Source organism: Podarcis gaigeae (assembly GCF_964106915.1).
Source record: "Podarcis gaigeae genome assembly, chromosome: 3".
Classification (NCBI taxonomy): Eukaryota; Metazoa; Chordata; class Lepidosauria; order Squamata; family Lacertidae; genus Podarcis; species Podarcis gaigeae.
In genome coordinates, this window is record NC_139680.1 from 65,299,021 (window position 1) to 65,320,058 (window position 21,038).

The following is a 21,038-nucleotide window of genomic DNA, read 5'->3' on the forward strand; positions in this document are numbered from 1 at the left end:
CCTCCACCTTGTGATTCCACTAAACACCCTGACACTGCTATTAGCCCTGGAAGGAAGTTTATTTGGTACCAATGGAAGCATCTCCCAACCAAGACTAATATCCTTTCAAGGGGATACTTTTGGAGGGACTGTAAGGATTACAAAGGAGCAGCATTTCACCTCACACATTTCAATATCACAACTGTTTTGGCTCTGCATGTTGGAAGAAACAGTGCAGATGATCTGTATTTGAAGATAGGACTGTTCTCTTGTTGTTCCCTCAAGTATGTTTGCTTAGGGTTTCATAAGTCTGAGTGATATTCCCATGGTTTTAGCATCTCCAATGTAGGAAGAGGGGGTATGCCTTCCTATCTGAGGGCTACATGGACAAATGTTTTAGATCTGTGAGTAAATACTGTGATATTGTTTCTTTCTGCAGCCTATGCAGTCAATGGGTAGTCCTCCAGCATGCATCCAGGTTGGAAGAAACTGCAGCCCACTTGGCAGGGCTGTAGGCTGTTTCTGTGACTTGCTGTGTGAGAGAGGCAGAAGCAATTTCTGCTGTAAGTTTCTTGTTTTTCACCTGCAGCATTTCAGATTAAGCAATATTTAAGTAACTTCACAAATACTGAAGTGTCCAGGCTTTTTAAAATGCATTTGCGAATACATGTGCAAATAGAGTAGCTCAAGAAAAAGCACACTGCAGCTGAAAGCAACATATAATATGAAACAATAATGAAATTTGGAACACTGCTTTTTCTATAGTATAGAAAACAGATACTGCTCCTGAAAAAGAGATGTGTTAAAAAGTGTTGTATTTGTGGACAATAGGGATATGATTAGGTGTCCATGCTGTTGACAATGACCATGGTGCTGGTCCTTCCTGCCTCTTAAGTGTGTATGACTATTCTCACTGCCACCTCCTGGTTCAGAAGGAGTGGTGCAGTTTGTCTGCGTTATGCTGTACAGTGGTTAGGGTTAGGGTTCTTAAACCGGACTGTTCTTAAACCGAGGTACCACTGTATTTGAGGTTGCTTGGAGCACCCTCTAAGAACAGCCCAGCTACAAGTTCCCCATTCATTCCAGATTTAGGTGAAAGGCTGGACATAGTCTGAGTTGGGCTGTGTTTTGGAGTCACACCAATAGACCTTGGAAGTACAGTACAACAAACATGTGCTCCAGTTCTCTTCCTGAAATTAGAGATGGGGAAAGGAATTGTTCCTAACCTTGTGTCATGCCTTAGAAGCACTCACCACCTCTGAAGCTCAGTGTGATGGCATTCAATGGTTCCTGATAACCAAAGTTTGGCTAGTTACCAAGGCTAGCAAAATAAAAATCAGATCCTTGGCTACAATCAGTGTAGGATTTATCTTTCTTCTTTTATTTAGTATAATATAGTACTATACAGTACAATCACATATTGCATGCAGTTAACTTGTACAATTTCAACCATGCACAGTTGAAAGCTGTCATTGCATGCAAGGCAGAGGACCAGGTTTTCCTTGCTTACCAGGCTCAGGGATGCTCTTGTAAGATCTTGCAGGAACTCAGACAGCCCCATGAAATCTTGGTAGAGCAGGGGTCACCAGCCTATGGCCCAGGGGTCGGATAAGGCCGGAGGGACTCGTTTATCCAGCCTGCACGACTGCCGCCTGCTCTTACCGATGCAGTGTGGTGTAGTTCGGGGACCCATTTCCAGGTCAGAGAAGCACCGGAAATAGCTTGCACATGCACACGGGCCTCCTCCGATCTGGATGTGCACCGAAAATAGCGTGTGTGTGCGCGCGCACGTACAGGCACACGCTCCCTCACCCTCCGGCCCGAGGCAAGGAAAGCTTGGAGACCCCTGTGTTAGAGCATTCCAGAGGCAAAGGTGAGGATGGTCATGTGGGGGCAGTTCCAAGGTACGTGCATTGGGTACATACATTTTTGTTTATATGCACCATCTGAAGCTTGGGTAGGTCACAGTATTGTTTGACTACATTCTGAAAGGACATGTAGAATAAGAACAAAAAACAAACACAATTCATTCTCATATTTTCCACCAACTTCAAGCAGCAGTGTTTGCAGTTTGAGGCCTAGAAATGGTTGAGCACTGTAAAAAGTTTTATAATAGATACCAAGTGAACAAATACAAATTGTTCATACAGTTTTATTTCTAATTTGTCATTTAATTAGTTGGCTGTATTTTCAAACTTCTTTCTCCAAAAGTGGCAGGTTAAGAAAGTTAATATAAAGATTCATACCAGCAAATGCAGAAAAAAGACATTAGTTCCTCTCTTCTTAACATGCAGTTTTTTCCTTCTTCCCCATCCCCTTCAATACTGTTTCCTAACTGAAAGATTATTCAGAAAACTAAAAAACAAAGCAGGGAATAAGGGGCACACACATTAGCTTACTCATCAGCAAGCCATTGTTAGAAATTAGCCTAGCACGTTTTGCTACTGGCACAGGCCCAATTGTGACTATGTGAAGATTTCTGGGCGCCAAGTTGGCGACCACAATTTAAAAACCTCTGCCTTAGTCCGTAGTTAAACCAGTTCCATTCCCACTGTGTGTGTTTCCCCTCCTTGCATACTGGGTCAAGTGAATTGTTGCAAGAGCAAGATACAGTCAAGCAATGTAGTTCATATCATAGAATTGTAGCCTTGGAAGGTACCCTGAAGATCATGTAGTCCAACCCCTGACGAATAAACATTCCGTGTAGTGACCATAACCTACATTTAAGGTACCTAATGGCACATACCCATTAGCTCTTTAGAAACCATGTTGTTGTTGTTGTTGTTGTTGTTGTACCCTACCTAAAGGTAGCTTACAGATAAAAATAAGGACTGTTAAAAACACAGAGAGAAACAATTTAAGCCTTCTGGTTCTGAAAGTACTGATGCCAAGCTTACATTGCCCTCAGGTGTATCCTTCCTGTTACTGTTCCTTTGCCAATAAGAAATTATATCCCTTGATTGGATGGTGAGTGGAATTAACATTTCCCCCCACTTCAGATAAAAGTCATTAGTGCACACACATGTTGATAGGGACAGGCTAGTTTTGGAGTGAAGAAACTTTTTTTTTTTTGGTAGCTGCTACTGCCAGACTGAATGGTCACTTCTGGCTCAGGGCTTAATCTACACACATGGAACATGTTGCTGCATGTCCTTAAGAGGTGGAGGCAGGGCAAGGTATGTGGTCAGATTGTGCAGTTTTGCACAGGTTTGGCATGCTTAATTGAAATAGACCAGTATGACATGCGGAATCTTGAAGTGCGCTTTTCAGCTACCCAAATGCGTCTTCAATCAAGGAATAGAATTGTGCAGCAAATGACAGTTGTAGACTGCCTGAGCTAAGCTGTGTTGCAAGTTCTCCTGAACAGGGCCATTAAATAAGGGAACGATGAATATAGTCTCCTGCAAACATAGAACATACTTAACACCATGCTTACACTATGCATGACTTCGCTAATGGTTCATTCAGCATGAAGCCAGTCAATTCGTATCTGCTCAATTGCCTAGCATTTAGAAAAAGTGAGTATATTGAGTGCTTTGTGAAAAACATGCAGATATTTATGAGATTTTAGACGGTGAATTTATTTAACAGAATCTGAACAGGTTGGTGCAGTTATGGGCAGATTAGAATCTGGAATAAAATATGAATAAGAATATGGTAAAAAGATCAGCACACTTATTCATATTACTTATTGGTGGTTTGGGGAAGTTTAAATTATCCAAGAGCAAACATTTCTCTTTACTGAATTTCAGAGATTGGTACAACTGAAGAACTATGTGTTCTGTTCTTGTTGTTGTTGTTTACGGTAAATTTACAATTGTCCCTATCTGTGACCTCACAAACAGGGCTTCTTGGAAATTAAAACATTTGCTACAACTCGGTTGTGCTATAATTTTTATATTCGTAAGCAATTCTGCAAAAAGTTTACATTTTAAAAGTTGCTGAACAATTTGTATAACAATTTGTCATGAATGGTATTGTTGCCAAGAGTAGTTCTCCCCACCCATCACTTTTTATAGTTTTTGTTGTTGCTGCTGTTATTGGCCAGTCTTTTCTGTGGGTGCTAAAGTCTAAAAAAATGAAATGTATAACTGAGCCATGGACTTAGATTATTCTTTCTTACGTTTTATTACAAGGTTATATAAATAGTTGCATTTTATTTGTGTGAAGTCCATACATTTCTATCATATAGACACCTAGAAGTCTGAGGCCGGAAAAATCCAGCAAAGATGCATGTGATGCAGGAAAAACCCCCTGCATACCTGGCCAGACCTTGTTTTACTGCAGCAGTTCTCGGTATTGAAAAGACAAATTGCTTCTTCAGCTAATCTCTTTTTGGCAGTGCTTCATACTGCAGCAAAAGGAGAAAGCAAAGTTATGTCTGCACACATAGTTGTTGTTTGCCCCTGTGTCTTTTCTTCCTTTGGAGACATGCCACACTAGCTCTGTGGTGTCCAGTACACAATTCGTTACACGTTTATTGATATATCTGCATCGTGTTTATACCTGCAGCAGATTTCAGTAAATATATTGAAACAGTAAGCAGCAGCATTGCAACTGATTGGAGAAGGGTCGGGCTACTACAACACAGATGCCTCCTAAGTTCAAGGACTTGGGGATGTAAAAGGTAGCTTCTTCGTTTTCATTGGCTTTTGCATAAGCAGTGTGGCACTACCTGTACTTTCTAGAAAAGCCCATCATGAAGACTGAGAAAACCCTTCTCTTCCTGAATTCTCTGCACCTGCAAAATTAAGGAAGGCGTGGTTTCTTTCTCTTTTTGTTGGCTGCAGGAGTCAGTGTGACTACAAATACTTGCTGGCTATTAATCCCTGCTCAGTCTTCATCTCTATGATTTGTCCAGTCACAGAATGTGACAGCTGCCTTTTCTTAGTTTGACCCATTTAACTAAGTTATATAGTTCTCAAACAATTCTTATTTCTAAAAGACTTTTTTTGCTTAGATTTCAGTTTATTTTAATATTTTTGTTTCAGTTTGGTTGAGTTTCATTTTTGTCCAGCTACACTTCTTTTGCAATTTAAGAATTAAAGCAGAAAAGTTGCAAAGTGTAATTCCATGTTGCATGGCATTTGAATATCAGATAGTTCCTAACCTTCTTCAAGGAAATAGGGTAATTCTGGATTATATCATGAAATGGCTATAATATTAATGCTTTCGTCTTTTAAGATTGCAAAATGGTCTACATAGTTTTTTCTAATTCTTTTGCAGGGTGTGGGTCGGTTGGTGGGCGTAGAATAGGATAATTTTACCTAAGGCATTAATATATATTAAAGGGGGAATGCGTGATTATATTCTTAGAGGTAAGAAGTCAGAACTGCTGATGAGGAAAACAGTGCTTTCTCAGTCCTTGCCTAGTCACTTAGTTGATATTTATTTTATGTTGTATATTGTAGGTCACAGGTCTAACATGCATTGTCATATCTATAAAAATGTAATTGTGTTTCAGTTGTTGCTAAAGTGGAAGGTGTAAGTTCTGTCTTCTAAATGTAGAGATCTGTCCTGAATTTTTGCTGCTCAAGGCTATCCATTCCCCAGTAAGCCATTCAATTGGCCTTTGCTAAGATCATTGGAAAAGATATGTGGAGTAAATTGATGGACTATTTGAAAAGTAATTGTGAAGAACAGTTTGTAGGGTTGCAAGAAGTTTTGTGAGGAGTATTATTAGAAGTATTGTAAAAATGGACAAGGGGGAGGATGATTTGTTAAGCAATGTTAAGGCAATATAAAGTTAAGAAATGCATAAAAAGTGGTTAAAATGGTGGATCATCAGAGGTGCTGATGGAAGTCTAAAAAGATTGTATAAGTGATAAGTTTTGTGGTACATTTTATAATTTATATGTTAACATTAATTTTAAAAATATTATAAAAAAGGAAAAGATATGCAGAAACTACTTGGGATAATAAAATTGCTCCTAGGTAAAGAAAGAATACTATAAAATTCATTGTCAGTTGAAACCGTATGTATAGGATGGGGTAGCTAGCTTGGAACAGTGATATGACAGCTGGAAGTAATTTTGTTGTCAATTAGAGGATAATATATGGTATGGAATGTGTGGTACACAGAGTTTTAGTGCTTTAGTTGTATGTCTGCCCCACACAGAGAAATGTGTAAAACAATATGCAGATATGCTTTCTTAATTTTATCCTGAAACTTCATTGTGGTGAGTTTTTGGTTCATAGCAGAGTTGTTCCACAATGTATTAATTGGCAGAAGTGTTGACTTGTTTCAAATTGAACTTAGATGCACATTGGTCTTATTCAATGGACTCTTGGAAGCACTTAAACAATTTCTTCTCAGATACTGCAATGCTGCTGGAATGCTCAGTAGGACATCCAAGGATATGAATCCATGTTGGGCCTATTATATGGCTACTGCAATTGCAATAATCATGACAGCTATCTTTAAAACTATCTCAATCTCTGAAATCATAACTAAATGTATAGGCTATACTGGCTTATAGAAGAACCATGTTGACCCATGGTCAACCCTCCAGGGGCCCTTTATCAAGGTAGATTTAGCTGAAGTGTGAAGGTATGGCCATTTCCCCCCCAAAAGGACAATTTATTTATTTATTTATGGGGGACACAAAACCCTTTGGTACCATAGTGGGGTATCTATAGGATCAGTCAGGTTTTTAATTTATTTAAAGTCATTAAAAAAATAAATTACAGAGTTTTTAGCTTCTTTTTTGGAGGGGGACAAAAAGCCTCTTTAGGGGATGGATACAGATGACTACCCCTGCTTTATACTGTTGTTGTGAATATGCAATTCTTGGTAGGCTTTAAGCCCATAAACAGTTCCTATTAAAATTTGTCCTAAAGCACGCACCCTGAAAATGGGCTTCTACACTTTGTAGAGTGAAGAGAGATATCTTTAGAGGCTGTGATGAAGGGAGCATTAAGCAATATGTTTTAAAAGAAAATGTCACTAATCTTGTATTAAAAAAAACTGTATTTGAAAGCATGTGATGAATTTATTGTAGCTGACTTTTAAAATCTTGTCTTCCACAGGATGCTGAGGCAGAAGAGATGATTGTTCATTTGCACTAAGGCTTGGAACTGCCTATTGAACAAAAGTCCTGACCAGGCAACATACGAATGGCCCAAGGAAGCCAACAAATAAATTTTCAGGTTTTACATGACCTGCGCCAAAAATTTCCTGAGGTACCTGAAGTTGTTGTGTCCAGATGCATGTTACAGGTCAGTGCTATGTTGTTTCTGTTTACGTAGGCACTTTAGTGCCAATAATTAAAAGTACTTACAAAGTCTTTCCCCTCTAACCTACTTAAGTGTAGATTTCCTCTAGTAGACCCTTCCCCATCCCAGTTTTTTTGCTATTTTTTCTTTTCTTTTAATTTGCTTTTAGATATTGCAGTTTTTCCCTTTCCATGTTGCCTAACCTTTTGAATCTTAACTTGTCATATCCTCAGTTTAAGGTTTAAAGCATATTACTTGTATAAGGATTTCATATAAAGCTGTTATCACTTCCATCACTTGATTGTATTGTACTTGCGGTGTCCTAATCTGCCAGGGAAATGGGGATTTTAAGAGGCATTTCAAATTAACTCTCATTCCTTATAGCTGCCACTTGGTTGGATAATATATGGTGGTATTCAACTAAATTTTACTCGAGCTAGACACATCAAAATTAAAGAACAAGACTAAGTTAGGTCTATTAATTTCAATGGATCTGCTCTGAGTAAAACATCATTGTATACCACACATGAGGCTTTTGAAGTGGCTTAGTGAGCCTGCCTTTGGGTAAAGCAGTGGTCACATTCCCACTGCCCACACCACAACAGGAACAATGGGTAGGTGCCTTGAACATTTTTGCACAAAGTTCAAATTTTATTACATGGATTCATTTCTATATCATCTAATCCTAGAGTCTTGAAAAGACTACGGCAATGGGCAACCCTTATTACTTCCAGAACCAAATTGCCTTGGAGGTAATCTGTCTACAGTGGATGTGGTAAAAAAATGGCAGTGGGTGGGACCATCACACTGTTTCTCTCCCAGCCTGATTTTCTCTGGTTCCTCAGTTTGTTTCCCTTTCCCTTTCCACAACTCTAATATGACTGATCTCATGCTGCCATTGAGCAACATGGAGGATAATGTTCATCAGGATTATGGAAGGAGGAGGGAATGAATAAATACTCTTCTCCCTTTGCTACCCCTGTGCTGCTCAGCTGACTGAGGAATTGCTGAGAGTGGAGAAAAGGAGGCTGGACTGCAGCAGGGGGAAATAATCTTTATCTGGAGCCACCTTTTCCTCCTCTGCTTGGCTGATCAGTGGGAAGATGTTTTGTGGGCCATGTAAGATTAGGCAGGAGACCACAAATTGCATTATTCTGAACATTAAGTATACAGACGGAGAATGTGCATGTTGCCCAGAGAGTGTACAAAATGCAGGAGGTGTGCACATTTCCCAAGGCCTGTTGGGAAGTATGCATATTGATGGAGAAGTATGCACAGTGGCTGGTTATCATGCACATTAACTACATAACTTGCAGTACTTCCAGTACATACACAAATATAGATTGGATGGGTGGGATGGAAGGATAGATATAGAAGGATGGAATGGGTGGTTAGGATAGGATAGACTGGATGGAATCTAGTTATTAGTGTTGGTTATTAAACTAACTTGTTTTTGGAATAAAGTGTATTGGTTTGCAATATATCTTTTGGTCTTGTAGCACTTCAGAGTTGTCCATATGGTACAAGATACAAAGTTTCGCTTGTTCTTTTTGTATACATACAAGGATAATAAACTGAATTGCTTACTTCAATTCTAAAGCTGCAATCCTATGCACTCAGCAGGAGAGAAGTATTAGATCTATAGGGTGCTCAGTGCTTCCTGACTCTGAGTCAGGCAGCATTTTGTCTGCTCTGGGTCCCATGAGTAAACTCAAAAGCTAAGTTTCAGAAACCTCTTGGCTGCTTCTAACCTAACTGGCATTCATTAGCTGGCCAGAGTCAGGTGTGTTCAAAACACTTCCTTCCAGTAACATGCAATTGCTAAACAAATTTTTCTATACTATATTACATAGTGCAAAGGTTTAATGATGCTATCCTGCTTCCTCTGTTAACCTAACATCCTCACAGAAAATGGATATTTTGGTTTCATTGATCACCTTCAAAATCTGCCTAAGTATACAAAACCAAGAAAAAACAGTTACAAAATGAAGGAGGTAATTGGGCTCAGTGGATAAGCTCTTTGTAGTTCCTTTGCCACTGAAAAAATGTGGGAAGGGAGATTGACCTCTGAGGATAACACATATTCCAAACACAGATCTCAGCCTACTAGGTTTTTTTGAACATCAAAGTATTCTTTCCTTTCACTACTGAAAGGTGACCCAAGTATACCCTGTTGTATGTATCTGAGTCCATTTTTCTATCCTCCAAGCAAGGAACTGTCCTTTCATTCTGAAAGGAATTGGAGGAAGAGTTACTGGGTTTTGAAGATACATGTCCTGGAGCACTTTTCTCATTTGATAACCAACAACATATTTGTCTTGCAGATTCATGCCAGGTCCACCCTATCTTCCCTCTTTCTTTCCTCAGCAAAGACAGTTGGCTGCAAAGCCTTATCAAATGATACCTCTCAAATACAAACAATTGTTTGGGATTTCATTGCTGATTAATCATTTCAGTAATATTGATATTGGGCATTAAAACAAAATTTTAAGAAACACCCTACATGATACATTTCATAGTCTTAAGTATTTTTAGGTTCAGAATTCTCTTTTAATGCTAACCAGCAAAGTAGAACCTACTTTTAATTTTGTATTGCATTCTATCCGTTTTTTTATTCCTTTTTCACACAGCACAATATTTGTGAAAGCCAGTGTTTAATTACGTTGTTAAATTAAATGTGATGAAACCATATTATTTTTATTGATACCCATTTTTGTAATTTCTTATAGAATAATAATAACCTGGATGCCTGTTGCGCAGTTCTCTCTAAAGAGAGCACAAAATATCTCTACGGTGAAGGAGACATTGGTTTTTCAGATGATTCTGGGATTCCCGGTCTGCGAAATCACATGACATCCCTTAATTTGGATTTGCAGTCTCAGAATGTGATTCTCCATGGAAGAGAAGGAAGTAGAATGAATGGAAGTAGGACTTTAGCTCATAGCATTAGTGATGGGCACCTTCAAACCAGCCAGTCCAACAGTGAACTGTTTCATCAGGAACCACAGACAGCTCCAGTCCAGGTTCCACAGGGATTCTTTGGCATATCTAATACTGTTAGTACTTCTAATCCAGGGCAGCATTTTGGATTTCACTTGGGCAGCAAAGGAACACCTGGCTTGGCTCAGCAAACACCTAGATTCAACCCCATTATGGTAACTTTAGCCCCAAATATTCAGCCCGGACGGAATACCCCTACATCTTTGCACATACATGGTGTACCTCCAATAAATAGTCCACAAGGCAATTCTATCTATATTAGGCCTTATTTCACAAATCCAAGTGGTACAGGTCGCCAAACTCAGCAAAATCCAGGCTGGACGTCTCAGTATAATCCTATGCATTCTCAACAAAACTACCAGCCTTCACATACAAATCCCTGGACAACCCTTCCCACAACCAGTTCCTCGTCGCATACCTCATCGCAACAATCAACACAGCCAAACCAGCAAGGCCATCAGACTTCCCATGTCTATATGCCCATAAGTTCTCCTACTACTCCACAAGCACCTACAATTCATTCATCTGGTAGCTCGCAATCTTCTTCCACCCAGAGCCAATACAATATTCAAAATATCTCTACAGGACCTCGTAAAAACCAAATTGAAATCAAACTTGAACCACCACAAAGAAACAGTTCGTCGAAACTGCGTTCAACTGGCCCCCGCTCATCCTCTAACTCCTGTTCCCTCAACAGTCAGACTCTAAGTAGAAGTCAGCCCACTGTTTACATAGCTGCCAGTCCACCAAATACTGATGAAATGACCACACGAAGTCAGCCTAAGGTCTACATTTCAGCCAATCCTTCTACAGGAGATGAACAACTTGTTCGGAATCAACCCACACTCTTCATATCAACAAATCCAGGAGTTACTGCCACGTCTAGGAATATGTCTGGTCAAGTAAGCATGGGACCTGCGTTTATTCACCACCACCCTCCCAAGAGCAGAACAGTGGGCAACAATGCCGCTGCCACCTCTCCCCGAGTGGTTGTTACACAGCCTAACACAAAATACACTTTTAAAATTACTGTTTCTCCAAATAAACCCCCTGCGGTTTCACCTGGTGTGGTGTCCCCAACCTTTGAACCTACAAATCTTCTAAACCTTCCAGATCACTTTGCAGAGACGGAAGGTATCCAACACCTTACTGACCCTGTTCAGTACCCACATGTCGATAGGATTAGTGAGGCGCGAAAACTGAGTATGGGATCTGATGATGCTGCCTATACACAAGGTAATATTTTTATGTAAGTTGTAGAGATTTCTGCCTTGTTTTGGTCCATGAATTAACGAACACAATACTGAAATAGTGGTGGCTCCTACACCTTTATTTATTTTAAGTATGTCAGAATGGGCAGTAAACAAATAATGGACAGGTACATCTTAGTAATACTCTGTTGCCATTTGATGAAGAAGACTTGCTTTGGAAATTTATCCTTTTAAGTCATGGTGCCTTATGCATGTCTTAGAGTAAATGATTTTTAAAAAAATGTGTGTTGCTTTTGTAAACACATAATAGGGTATTTATGCCAAAGAGGTTAGCACAGTTTTTAAAAAGTCACTTGATTCACGTGGATTGATGAGGATTTAATTTGCTAGGACAATAGGTTAAATATAAAAGACTTGAAACATGTGGAACTAACTTTTTAGCACTCTGGAAATGGTTTTGTAGGAGAGGAGAATGGTAGCAAGTGTAAATCTAGTGCAAAGATCTCTTAAAGAATCCAGTGACTGAGAGGATTGCAGAACTGATGCAGTAGGAAAGCACATTGTTCAACTCTTATGGACAGGGGGAAACATACTACTTTGATTTCAAGCACTCTACATTTTTTCCATCACATTTCTTACCAATCAAGGTAATCATTCTGTAACCGGATTGTGTAGTTGACATATCTGCCCCATTGTGCACCAAAATGTTGAAGGGTTTTAAAATAGTGCTTCCTTTTAGTTTCTCAGCTGCCCCTACATCCTGTTGCTCTAGACATCTCTTTTCAGCAGCCTTCTCCTGCGTATCCTAAGGGTGCCAAGGAGTTCAGCCTAAGATTTAAAAACTGAAATAACCACAAGGAATTAGCTGTGAGATACTTATGGAACTTCCATGCTATCGGTTTATCATCCTAAATGTTTAAACTTTCACTTTCCTTCTATGCCTCCAGCAAAATTTATTAGTGTGAAGGTAGATTTGTGTTATTAAAGTAATTCTGTTAAGTTAACCTCTTTTCTAATAGGTATCTAAATTCCTGGTTGGGTTTTGGAAGTTGTTTTTCAATATAAAATATAAAAAGAGTAGTCATTTGCAGTTTCTAATGTACTCACTACCATGGTTTTCAGAACAATTCATAATTTAGTCAGTCAGATTATGCATTCAGTATTCCCATCCTTGAAAATTCACAGCCTTCAATTTTAAGGTTTAAAAAGCATGGATGTCCAGTGTTAGTCATACTCACAGTAGAGTCATTACAATGGTCTGCTTGTCCATTTATTTTAACAGGTCTCCTCTGAGTATGACTTAGTTGGATATCCCATGAGAGCTGAATTGATGCATAGCAATAAAACATAAGATGGTCGAGTACTATCAAAAGTCTATTAGAGCTGCCAGAAGATAGTTTGACAACTATATATATTAAGGAAATTCCCATCTCTAGTATTATATTTATACTGAACAATAAACTGAAAACTATAAGAGTTAATGTGCGTATTTAAAATACAGAATAGCCATAAGAAATTCAAAACTGAACTGTATTAAGTATAAATCCTGAAATGTCATTTGGTTTTACATTATGCCAATGAATTGCTGCTCTTGGGATAATATATGCATCCTAGCCATTTTATGGCCATCCAAAGGCTAGGATAGGGAAGCAGAGTTGAGGAAATTGCTGGCTGTGGAGCTCAGCAAAGAAAGTTAAAATTGCTTTCTCTGGCATTTACTCTGGTAATTTAGGTGCATGTTTACCTTGCCCTATTATCTCAAATAAGACATTGGTATATACTCGTGCGTGTTTGAATATATTTATGTATACCCTCTGCCCTTGGATTTCAAGATATGACAAGGCATTTCTTTATTGCACACCCTTGTAATTGAGTGATTGAGGTACCGTATTTTTCGCCCCATACGACGCACCAGCCCATAGGACGCACCAGGTTTTTTGGGGGGGAAATAAAGAGAAAAAAAATTATTTCCCCCCCAGGCGCTTGTGGGGCCGGCAGTGGGGAGAAGCGCTCTTCTCCCCGCAGCCCGCCTGCAGATCAGGTCCGGGGACAGAGGAAGGACGCGCTGCGCCTCCCAGCTGTCCCCGGAGCTTGCGGGGCAGGCAGCGGGGAGAAGCGCTCTTCTCCCCATCGCCCGCCTGCAGATCAGGTCCGGGGACAGAGGGAGGACACGTTGCGCCTCCCAACTGTCCCCGGAGCTTGCGGGGCAGGCAGCGGGGAGAAGCGCTCTTCTCCCCATCGCCCGCCTGCAGATCAGGTCCGGGGACAGAGGGGGGACGCGCTGCGCCTCCCAGCTGTCCCCGGAGCTTGCGGGGCAGGCAGCGGGGAGAAGCGCTCTTCTCCCCGCCGCCCGCCTGCAGATCAGGTCCGGGGACAGAGGGAGGACGCGCTGCGCCTCCCAGCTGTCCCCGGAGCTTGCTGTCCCCCCCCCCCCCCCAGATGCGCTGCGCTAAGCCCGAAGCTTGGGGCGTGCGGAGCTCAGCGCGCCCCAAGCTTCTGGGTGCCGGCAGGGTCTCCGCTAGCTGTGGGAGAGCCGCACGGCTGTCACAGGGCTAGCGGAGCGCTGCGCTAATCCCAAAGCTTGGGGCGCGCGGAGCTCAGCGCGCCCCAAGCTTCTGGGTGCCGGCAAGGTCTCCGCTAGCCCTGGGAGAGCCGCGCGGCTGTCCCAAGGCTAGCAGAGCGCTGCGCTAATCCCGAAGCTTGGGGCGTGCGGAGCTCAGCGCGCCCCAAGCTTCTGGGTGCCGGCAAGGTCTCCGCTAGCCTTGGGAGAGCTGGGTCTCCCACGGCTAGTGGATAGCTTCCTGAAGCCTGGAGAGCGAGAGGGGTCGGTGCGCACCGACACCCCTCGCTCTCCAGGCTTCAGGGAAAGCCTGCATTCGCCCCATAGGACGCACACACATTTCCCCTTCATTTTTGGAGGGGAAAAAGTGCGTCTTATAGGGCGAAAAATACGGTAACTATTGTCATTTCACATTAGGATATAGTATTGGAAATAATTCTTTGCCCAAAACTACCACTCAGTATCACAAATAAACTAAGCTTTAATCTGAGGTTCATTCTAAACCTTTGTACCATACCATCCCTTGTGCTAGCAAGATGTTAGGTGTACTTTTCAAGCAGCCGTGTAGAAGCCTGCTTAGTATACTGTTTCTTAAAAGACACTCTTTGCTTAGAATGTTAACCAGTTGTTGCTGGGTTTTTTGTTTTGTTTCTTTTACAGTCACCTAATTTAAACTCGCAATGGGGGTTCTCAGCACCGTGTAAAGATTTCACTTGATAATGTTGTTATTGGAGAACCCTGATAATGAAAACATTAGAGATGAGAATTGCCTAACAAAGCTGATAGCAGACAGCAGCTCATGTACGGAAGATGTGTAGAACTGTGTTGTTTGAACCTTACGCAAATGTACTGAATGCCTTCTTATAGTCTCTTCAGTGCAACCATCAGGACTCAAAATGATTTAATAGGGATTTAATCTGTAGCACAGATTGCAACTTCTGCACTGTGTGGCATGTGCTGAATACAGGCAGGTGTGACAGCTGGCAAATATCCTCACATTTCTTGAGGCTTAGAAGACATCTTCAGATTTACCGATGACAGTTGATATACTCTGTCAGCTTCAGATTACTTGTTAATAAGAAACAGATGCTCCAAGTACTAGAAAAGTACAATGTGAGGGATATGAGTTTCCATCAAAAACAACAACAAAGGGTTATATTTGAAACTGGATTTTCTGTAAAATTCTTTTCAAGTCTGTTGCTGGATAAAGAACAGTGAATAGATTGTTTTCTTTTGACTACATTAAGGAAGCTGGGATAGATGAACAGCACATGGCTATTCTCTCCCATTGATAGCAAAGCCTTAAGTAATTTGGCTGTTGAATGTGAACCCTCCATTTTGTTCAGCGCCATATTGATTGGAGGTTGTCTTGCAAATTAGGTGAACCATAAATACGTTGCTGTGTCAGCAATGCGATAATACCTTTTTTTCCTTGAACTGCTTTATTTACTTATTAGCTTATTAAAATAAATGTAATTAAATCAGCAGATGAGTTCTGATCTGATCAAAGTTGCACAAGTTTTGGCAGGCCAACTTGTAGCTGCCAAACTCATCATCATTTATGTGTCAAATGGGTGGAGTCTTCTCTGATATTGTGCAGTGCTTCAGAAGCAATTTCTCATTAATGCCTTTGAAACCCAGGGCAATAATTCTGGACTCAACTTACTGGGCTCACCACAGTACATATACTGGGCTCACACACATACATATGCATATACATATACATATACATATACATATGCTACTGGTAACCTGATGAGTGTATTTATGGACCTCATACTTTGATGTGGATGTTAATCAAAATATGCTTCAGAAGAGAGTGTAGTTGAGTTGCCATTTTCTTTCTGAATGCTGTTTTTTAAATATATTTTAATTACAAGTTTTCACATATTTACATATTTACACATATAGCAACACTAAGAATGATTATCACAATATAGCTAATAATAGAAATTTAAAAGTAACAAAAAGGCGTCTTACAAATGAGTGATCGCACAAAACTGAGGGCTGAAGAATGACCAAAGCGTTGTGTTTGAATAAACTGAAATGTTGATCAATTAGCATATTTTTTTTAAAAAAAGATTATATTTCTCTTTGACACCAAGGGAAGGGTAAGATACAAAATAATAGCCATGACAAAAAAGAATAATTGAATTAACCAATTCCATTCAAAAGCAGGAAGTGGGAATCTCTATGTTCTTTCTGAATGCTGTTGCTAATAGTTCATTTTCAGAGTTGTCTCTCCTGCTTACCTTAGGTAGGAGACAAATGTCAGGGTGCAAAATGCTACTTAGACTCACGCTGCTGACTGGAATTTTTTGACCCCCCCCCCAACACTTTTGAAAATTTCCCTCTCCTTTAGGAAAGATTATTGTGTACATGACTGCTGCTTCTGGCAAAGAATCTAGCCCCTTGAGAATAACTGCTTTTATTAGAAGGGTGGGGGAAGCGCAAGTTGCTACCCCTTGTAATTGTGGAAGAAGCTTTGGGAAGTCATGGTCATTTTGTGATGAAATTCTAAAAATAGATCTGGAACTTGGTCCCATATTTCAGAATTTCAGTGGTCAATAGGTGAGTACATGTCTGGGTAGGTTTATCTAAATAAAAAAGGTTTTTAGCAGTTGTTGAAAACAATACAACAAATAGGCAGAGAGTTCCATAGAGAAAATACTGCCACACTGCTGGATAGATTCCTTGAAAGTACAGAATAAATGTCATGTAGCACCTTGTAAACGGCCAGTTCTACAAGTTGAAAGCATCATATGGATATAATTATTAATATAATTGGTCTCATTACATAATTCTCACTTGGATATAGTAAATAATTCTAATTATTTTCAAGCTTTCTGTTTTCAATGAGAAGTTTCCACTTGACTTGACTGCCAAAAATATCAAGCATCACACAAAGGATTCCGCAGCATGTTCATGGGATGCACTGATTGTTCAGATGTGCTGAATTTCACTGTTGCCTCATTTGAACTGAGCACACATTGCAGAGCAAGATTGGTGGTGCTGGGCAAGTTTTCTTTTCAAGGCAACTTGGCTGTCATTGCTGAATTTTTCTTATTTAAGTATCCTTAATAATTTCTGAAGAAATCTCAGTTGAACTACTCTGCTCCAAAGGACATGATGCACTTCTTGGGTGTAACTTCTGCAGTTTTTTGGTGGGAGATGAGAAATGGATAAGGTGTTTTTGGAGTGGTCACTATTGCGACAATTGAGCTATGAAAATGTGCACTTGCTCAATAATGTTCACAGTGCCAAAGTATATGAAACAACCAGTTATAGTGAGCCAGTTGTTCTAGATAGTACAGGTGCCCCCCACCCCACTTGCACAGGGGTTACGTTCCAGGCATCTACAAACATAAGTGAAATCATGTAACATTGGGAGCATGCCACTATAATAGAACATCTGGTGAGGGAGGGAGGGAGACTCATGTGCACCAGGGCTGCTTTCTGCCACACCTTCCCTTCAATGCCTCTTGAGCAGTGGCCCCAAACAACTTCTGGGCAGCAGTAGTTCACTTTCTTTGATTTCGTCCTTCCCTCCCCTTCACATTTTCACCCATCTGCTCTTGTTGCCCTCAGCCTATCTGATTGACTCAACTATTTGCACTCTCCCTCTGCCCTCCCCTTCTCTTTTGCACTCTGGCCCCACCTTACTTGGAGATGGATTTGCACCTCTCCCACTGGCCCTGGGCGGCACAGCTAGTAAGGCACTGGGTCGCTCATCCTCTGGTGTGTCCTTGGGAGGTGCTTTAGGACCCAGCAGGACAGCAGGCAGGCACTGATCCCATATGTGGTGGTAGCCCACAGGGATGCATGGCTTGTGCAGCACATGGGTGAGTGCACACAGAGGGGATGGTGATGCTGACTGACTGCCTGCAGCTGGGACCAAGCTGGCATATGGTGGGAGAGACACACACCCCACAGTGCTGTGAGTGGGGATCTGATTCACAGGTAGAAGTGGCCAATTGATTGATTTCCTGTAGTTGTGCATAAGTTTGGGCTTAGGGTGAGTGCCTGTGTTGAAAGAAATTGTCTGCTTGACACTCCATTTGTGGGTAGTTTGGAAAGCTATTTTGGTGATTTTTCAGAGGCAATTTTTTTCTTCCTCAAAGGATTCATTAGCCGACAACGGGGTGGTGGCCACCCATGCACAGTGGTGGCCTTTCATTCTTTTAAAATACTTATGTTAGGGTGGTGTTTCTCTCAGTGGCCACCATTTCTCTAGAATGCCCTAATCCAGTGTTTCCCAACCTTGTGCCTCCAGATGTTTTTGGCCTACAACTCCCATCATCCCTGACCACTGGTCTTGCTAGCTAGGGATGATGGGAGTTGTAGGCCAAAAACATCTGGAGGCACAAGGTTGGGAAACACTGCCATTGTTCAGGTTTTCCATAATGCTCCCAGCACAGAACAGTACTGCTTCCGAGGTGTCCTAGTGAAGGAAACAGGCACCTGCTGAAAAGAGGTCTGTCAAATTTTAATTAAAAAGAGAGAGTAAGAGGGCCTTGTCCTGCCTTGAAGCTAGCAATAAGCCTTCCATGAATCTTTTTTTTTTTTTTTAAGAAATGCATCTTCCCCATACATAAAAAATGCTCCCATTTTTTTAAAAATCCTATCTTTTCTCTCCCATCCCAATTTAATTCCAGATATTAATTCTGGCATTGATGTCAACCCAATTCTCAGTGGTTGAGACCTAACCCCAAATTCTATAGCATCCTATCAAAAATCATGAGAAAGCTTTGAAATCTATCAAACTAGACATATTTGAGTCTTAAGAACTTTCCCATCTTATTCTCAAGCTCTGTATGTTTCTATGTATCTGTAAGAGCAAGAATGTTTATTTATTCAAATAAAAGTTGAGAAGGACAGACATTTTAATGAGCTTTTAATCTGCATTGAATTGCTTGTGGCAGTATTTCTGGTACAGAAAGGCTTGAGCAATGTGTTTCCTGTTTAACTGAGGTATTTAGATAAGCTTTAAAATAAGTTGTGGACCTAGGAGCAATAAAATATATTCCTTAAGTATGTTGTTATTTATGCCACTTAAAGAGAATGTATGTCTCAAATAGACTTGATTGCTAATGTGGTCTTAAATTATGCAGAAAGCTGTATAAAACATTTTCAAAGCTTTATTTAGTAATCCGGTATGTGTGTTTAGTACAGGTTTGACTTTCATTATATCTCTTTGAACGTCTTCCCCTGCTACACTGCATCTTGATTTGTATGGCCATGATTCTGAACCATGGCATACAAAGCAATCAGAATGTGCTGTTTCTACCATAAATGTCTTTATAAGATTCTGGCCAGATTCCATCTAGTTGCAATTTGGGCTTCAGTTTTTCATCATTAAGCCATAATTGCTGAATAACCAAGTTTTATATCTATAATTATGATGTTATCTATTCTAAACTTGGTTTGTGTATACAGTTATTTTTACAATATATTCTGAAACGACATTTGAAGTCAAAAGCAACAACCATTCAGTAGAATAAAAAATTATCAGGTTTCATCTTAACCTTTTTTTTTTTTAATGAAACCCATGGAGCTAATGAGTTGACATACCAATTCATTTTGGATTATTTCAAACTTTAATAAAATTGAATTTTAAATTGTCTAGATCTGTGATTGAAGGCATTTGATAGGTCTAATTCTGAAGCCTTAACTAGGATGATTCTCGAAGCTGTATGTTGTTCACCCCAGGCTTGGACTGCTGCTTTAAACCAGAAGTAGTTTAAAACTGAATGCCAGTATTTCTTTGAAACTAATTTAACATGGTTTTGAATAAATTGTTTTCCTTTAAATCTCCCTGTTCCACCAAATGAATGAATTTGCTGAACATCATACCATATATAATGTAAGAATAGCACAAGAAAATAGTGTCTACATGTAATAAGTTTAAGAACAACCTGTCACCTGCAATGCCACCTTTGGCTGTAAATAAACCTGACGGCTTATGGGAAAGAGTGTAAAATTATTGAAAATCAGTTTTATTTCTGTATGCAGAATTCACAGGCCATTTTGACTGAGAGGCCTTTGCAAAAACAGTTCTGAGGTGTGGATAGGATTGGGATTGGGCAGGTGGAGAGAGAGAGAGAGAGAGAGAGAGAGAGAGAGAGAGAGAGAGAGAGATTGTAGGCTTAAAAACATAGTGGGAACACTATTAGATGGTATAGTTAAGGGACATTGGGCTCATTAAGAGTGAGTAGACTCAGAAACTGAATAAGGAAGCAAGGGTGGAAGATGCAGAAAACTGAAAGGAATGTCAGGAATTTAAGAAAATAAGAGGGGTGTAGAGAAAAAGGACTTACACAGGCTGATTACAGTGTTTGAAACTCCCATTCTAGGCACATTTTGTGACAGGGAATTTCATTAGTGCAAGCAGTTTCTGAGCTCAGCGCAGTACTGCGCCTAATATTTCCAATTAAAACTCCGAGTGGAAGGAAAGGAGCAGGTTCTTTTGCCTCCCCACATCCAGCTACTCTCTGAAGACTGGAGAAGAGACCCTCTTAAGAATATTAGGGGAGTGAGCAGGGGAAGGACTAGACCATGTGTAAAATGAACATAATATTTTAGCTGCAGTTCATTCATTTTCAGCTTTGTATTCTTGTTATAAAAAAGCAAGGTTAGACATTCCATTGTGCGCCCATAACCTAGGTTTGAGGTGCCATTTAGCTTCTAGCTTTCATCTTTCAGTTTCTAACACTGTCTGATTATCAGAAGATAAGGCAATTGTAGCCTGTGTGGTTCCTTAAAGATGTTGTGGGCTGCAGTTCCCATCAGCCTCAACCAGTATGGCCAATGGTCAGGGATGATGGGCAATCCTTGACCTAGGGAGTGGGAAGGTATGGTAATTCTGTGCCAGGAAGTGAACTAAGGAGGCCACATGGGAGGCGTCTAAACTTCACATGTCGATTTTCAGACCTTTAGCTGCACATCTATAATTATCATACAGGTATGACTATTATAGGCAATCATCTGAATTCATGTTTCAAAGCAACTGTATGGTACACACAATCTTTATATAATTCAGTTTTGGTAAAGTGGGAGTTCTCATGAAATTGTTT

The 21,038-nt window shown here is 40.4% G+C and overlaps 2 protein-coding genes across 6 annotated transcripts in view; both read left to right on the top strand.

Annotated features, from left to right (window-relative positions):
• Positions 1–21,038, top strand: part of GINM1 (glycosylated integral membrane protein 1) — a 785,919-nt gene that overhangs the window by 698,005 nt on the left and 66,876 nt on the right. The gene's annotated exons all lie outside the window — the stretch shown is intronic.
• The window catches only part of TAB2 (TGF-beta activated kinase 1 (MAP3K7) binding protein 2), a 48,403-nt gene that overhangs the window by 22,327 nt on the left and 5,038 nt on the right, over positions 1–21,038 (top strand). For 3 of the 4 annotated variants that reach the window (XM_083731838.1, XM_083731841.1, XM_083731839.1), the window contains exons 2-3: positions 7,009–7,197; positions 9,924–11,430. In XM_083731838.1, the coding sequence (XP_083587964.1) occupies positions 7,096–7,197; positions 9,924–11,430 (1,609 nt within the window). In that variant the 5' untranslated portion in view covers positions 7,009–7,095. Of the gene's footprint in view, positions 1–427; positions 543–7,008; positions 7,198–9,923; positions 11,431–21,038 lie in introns of those variants that run through there. The other variant, XM_083731840.1, reaches the window with a different exon arrangement.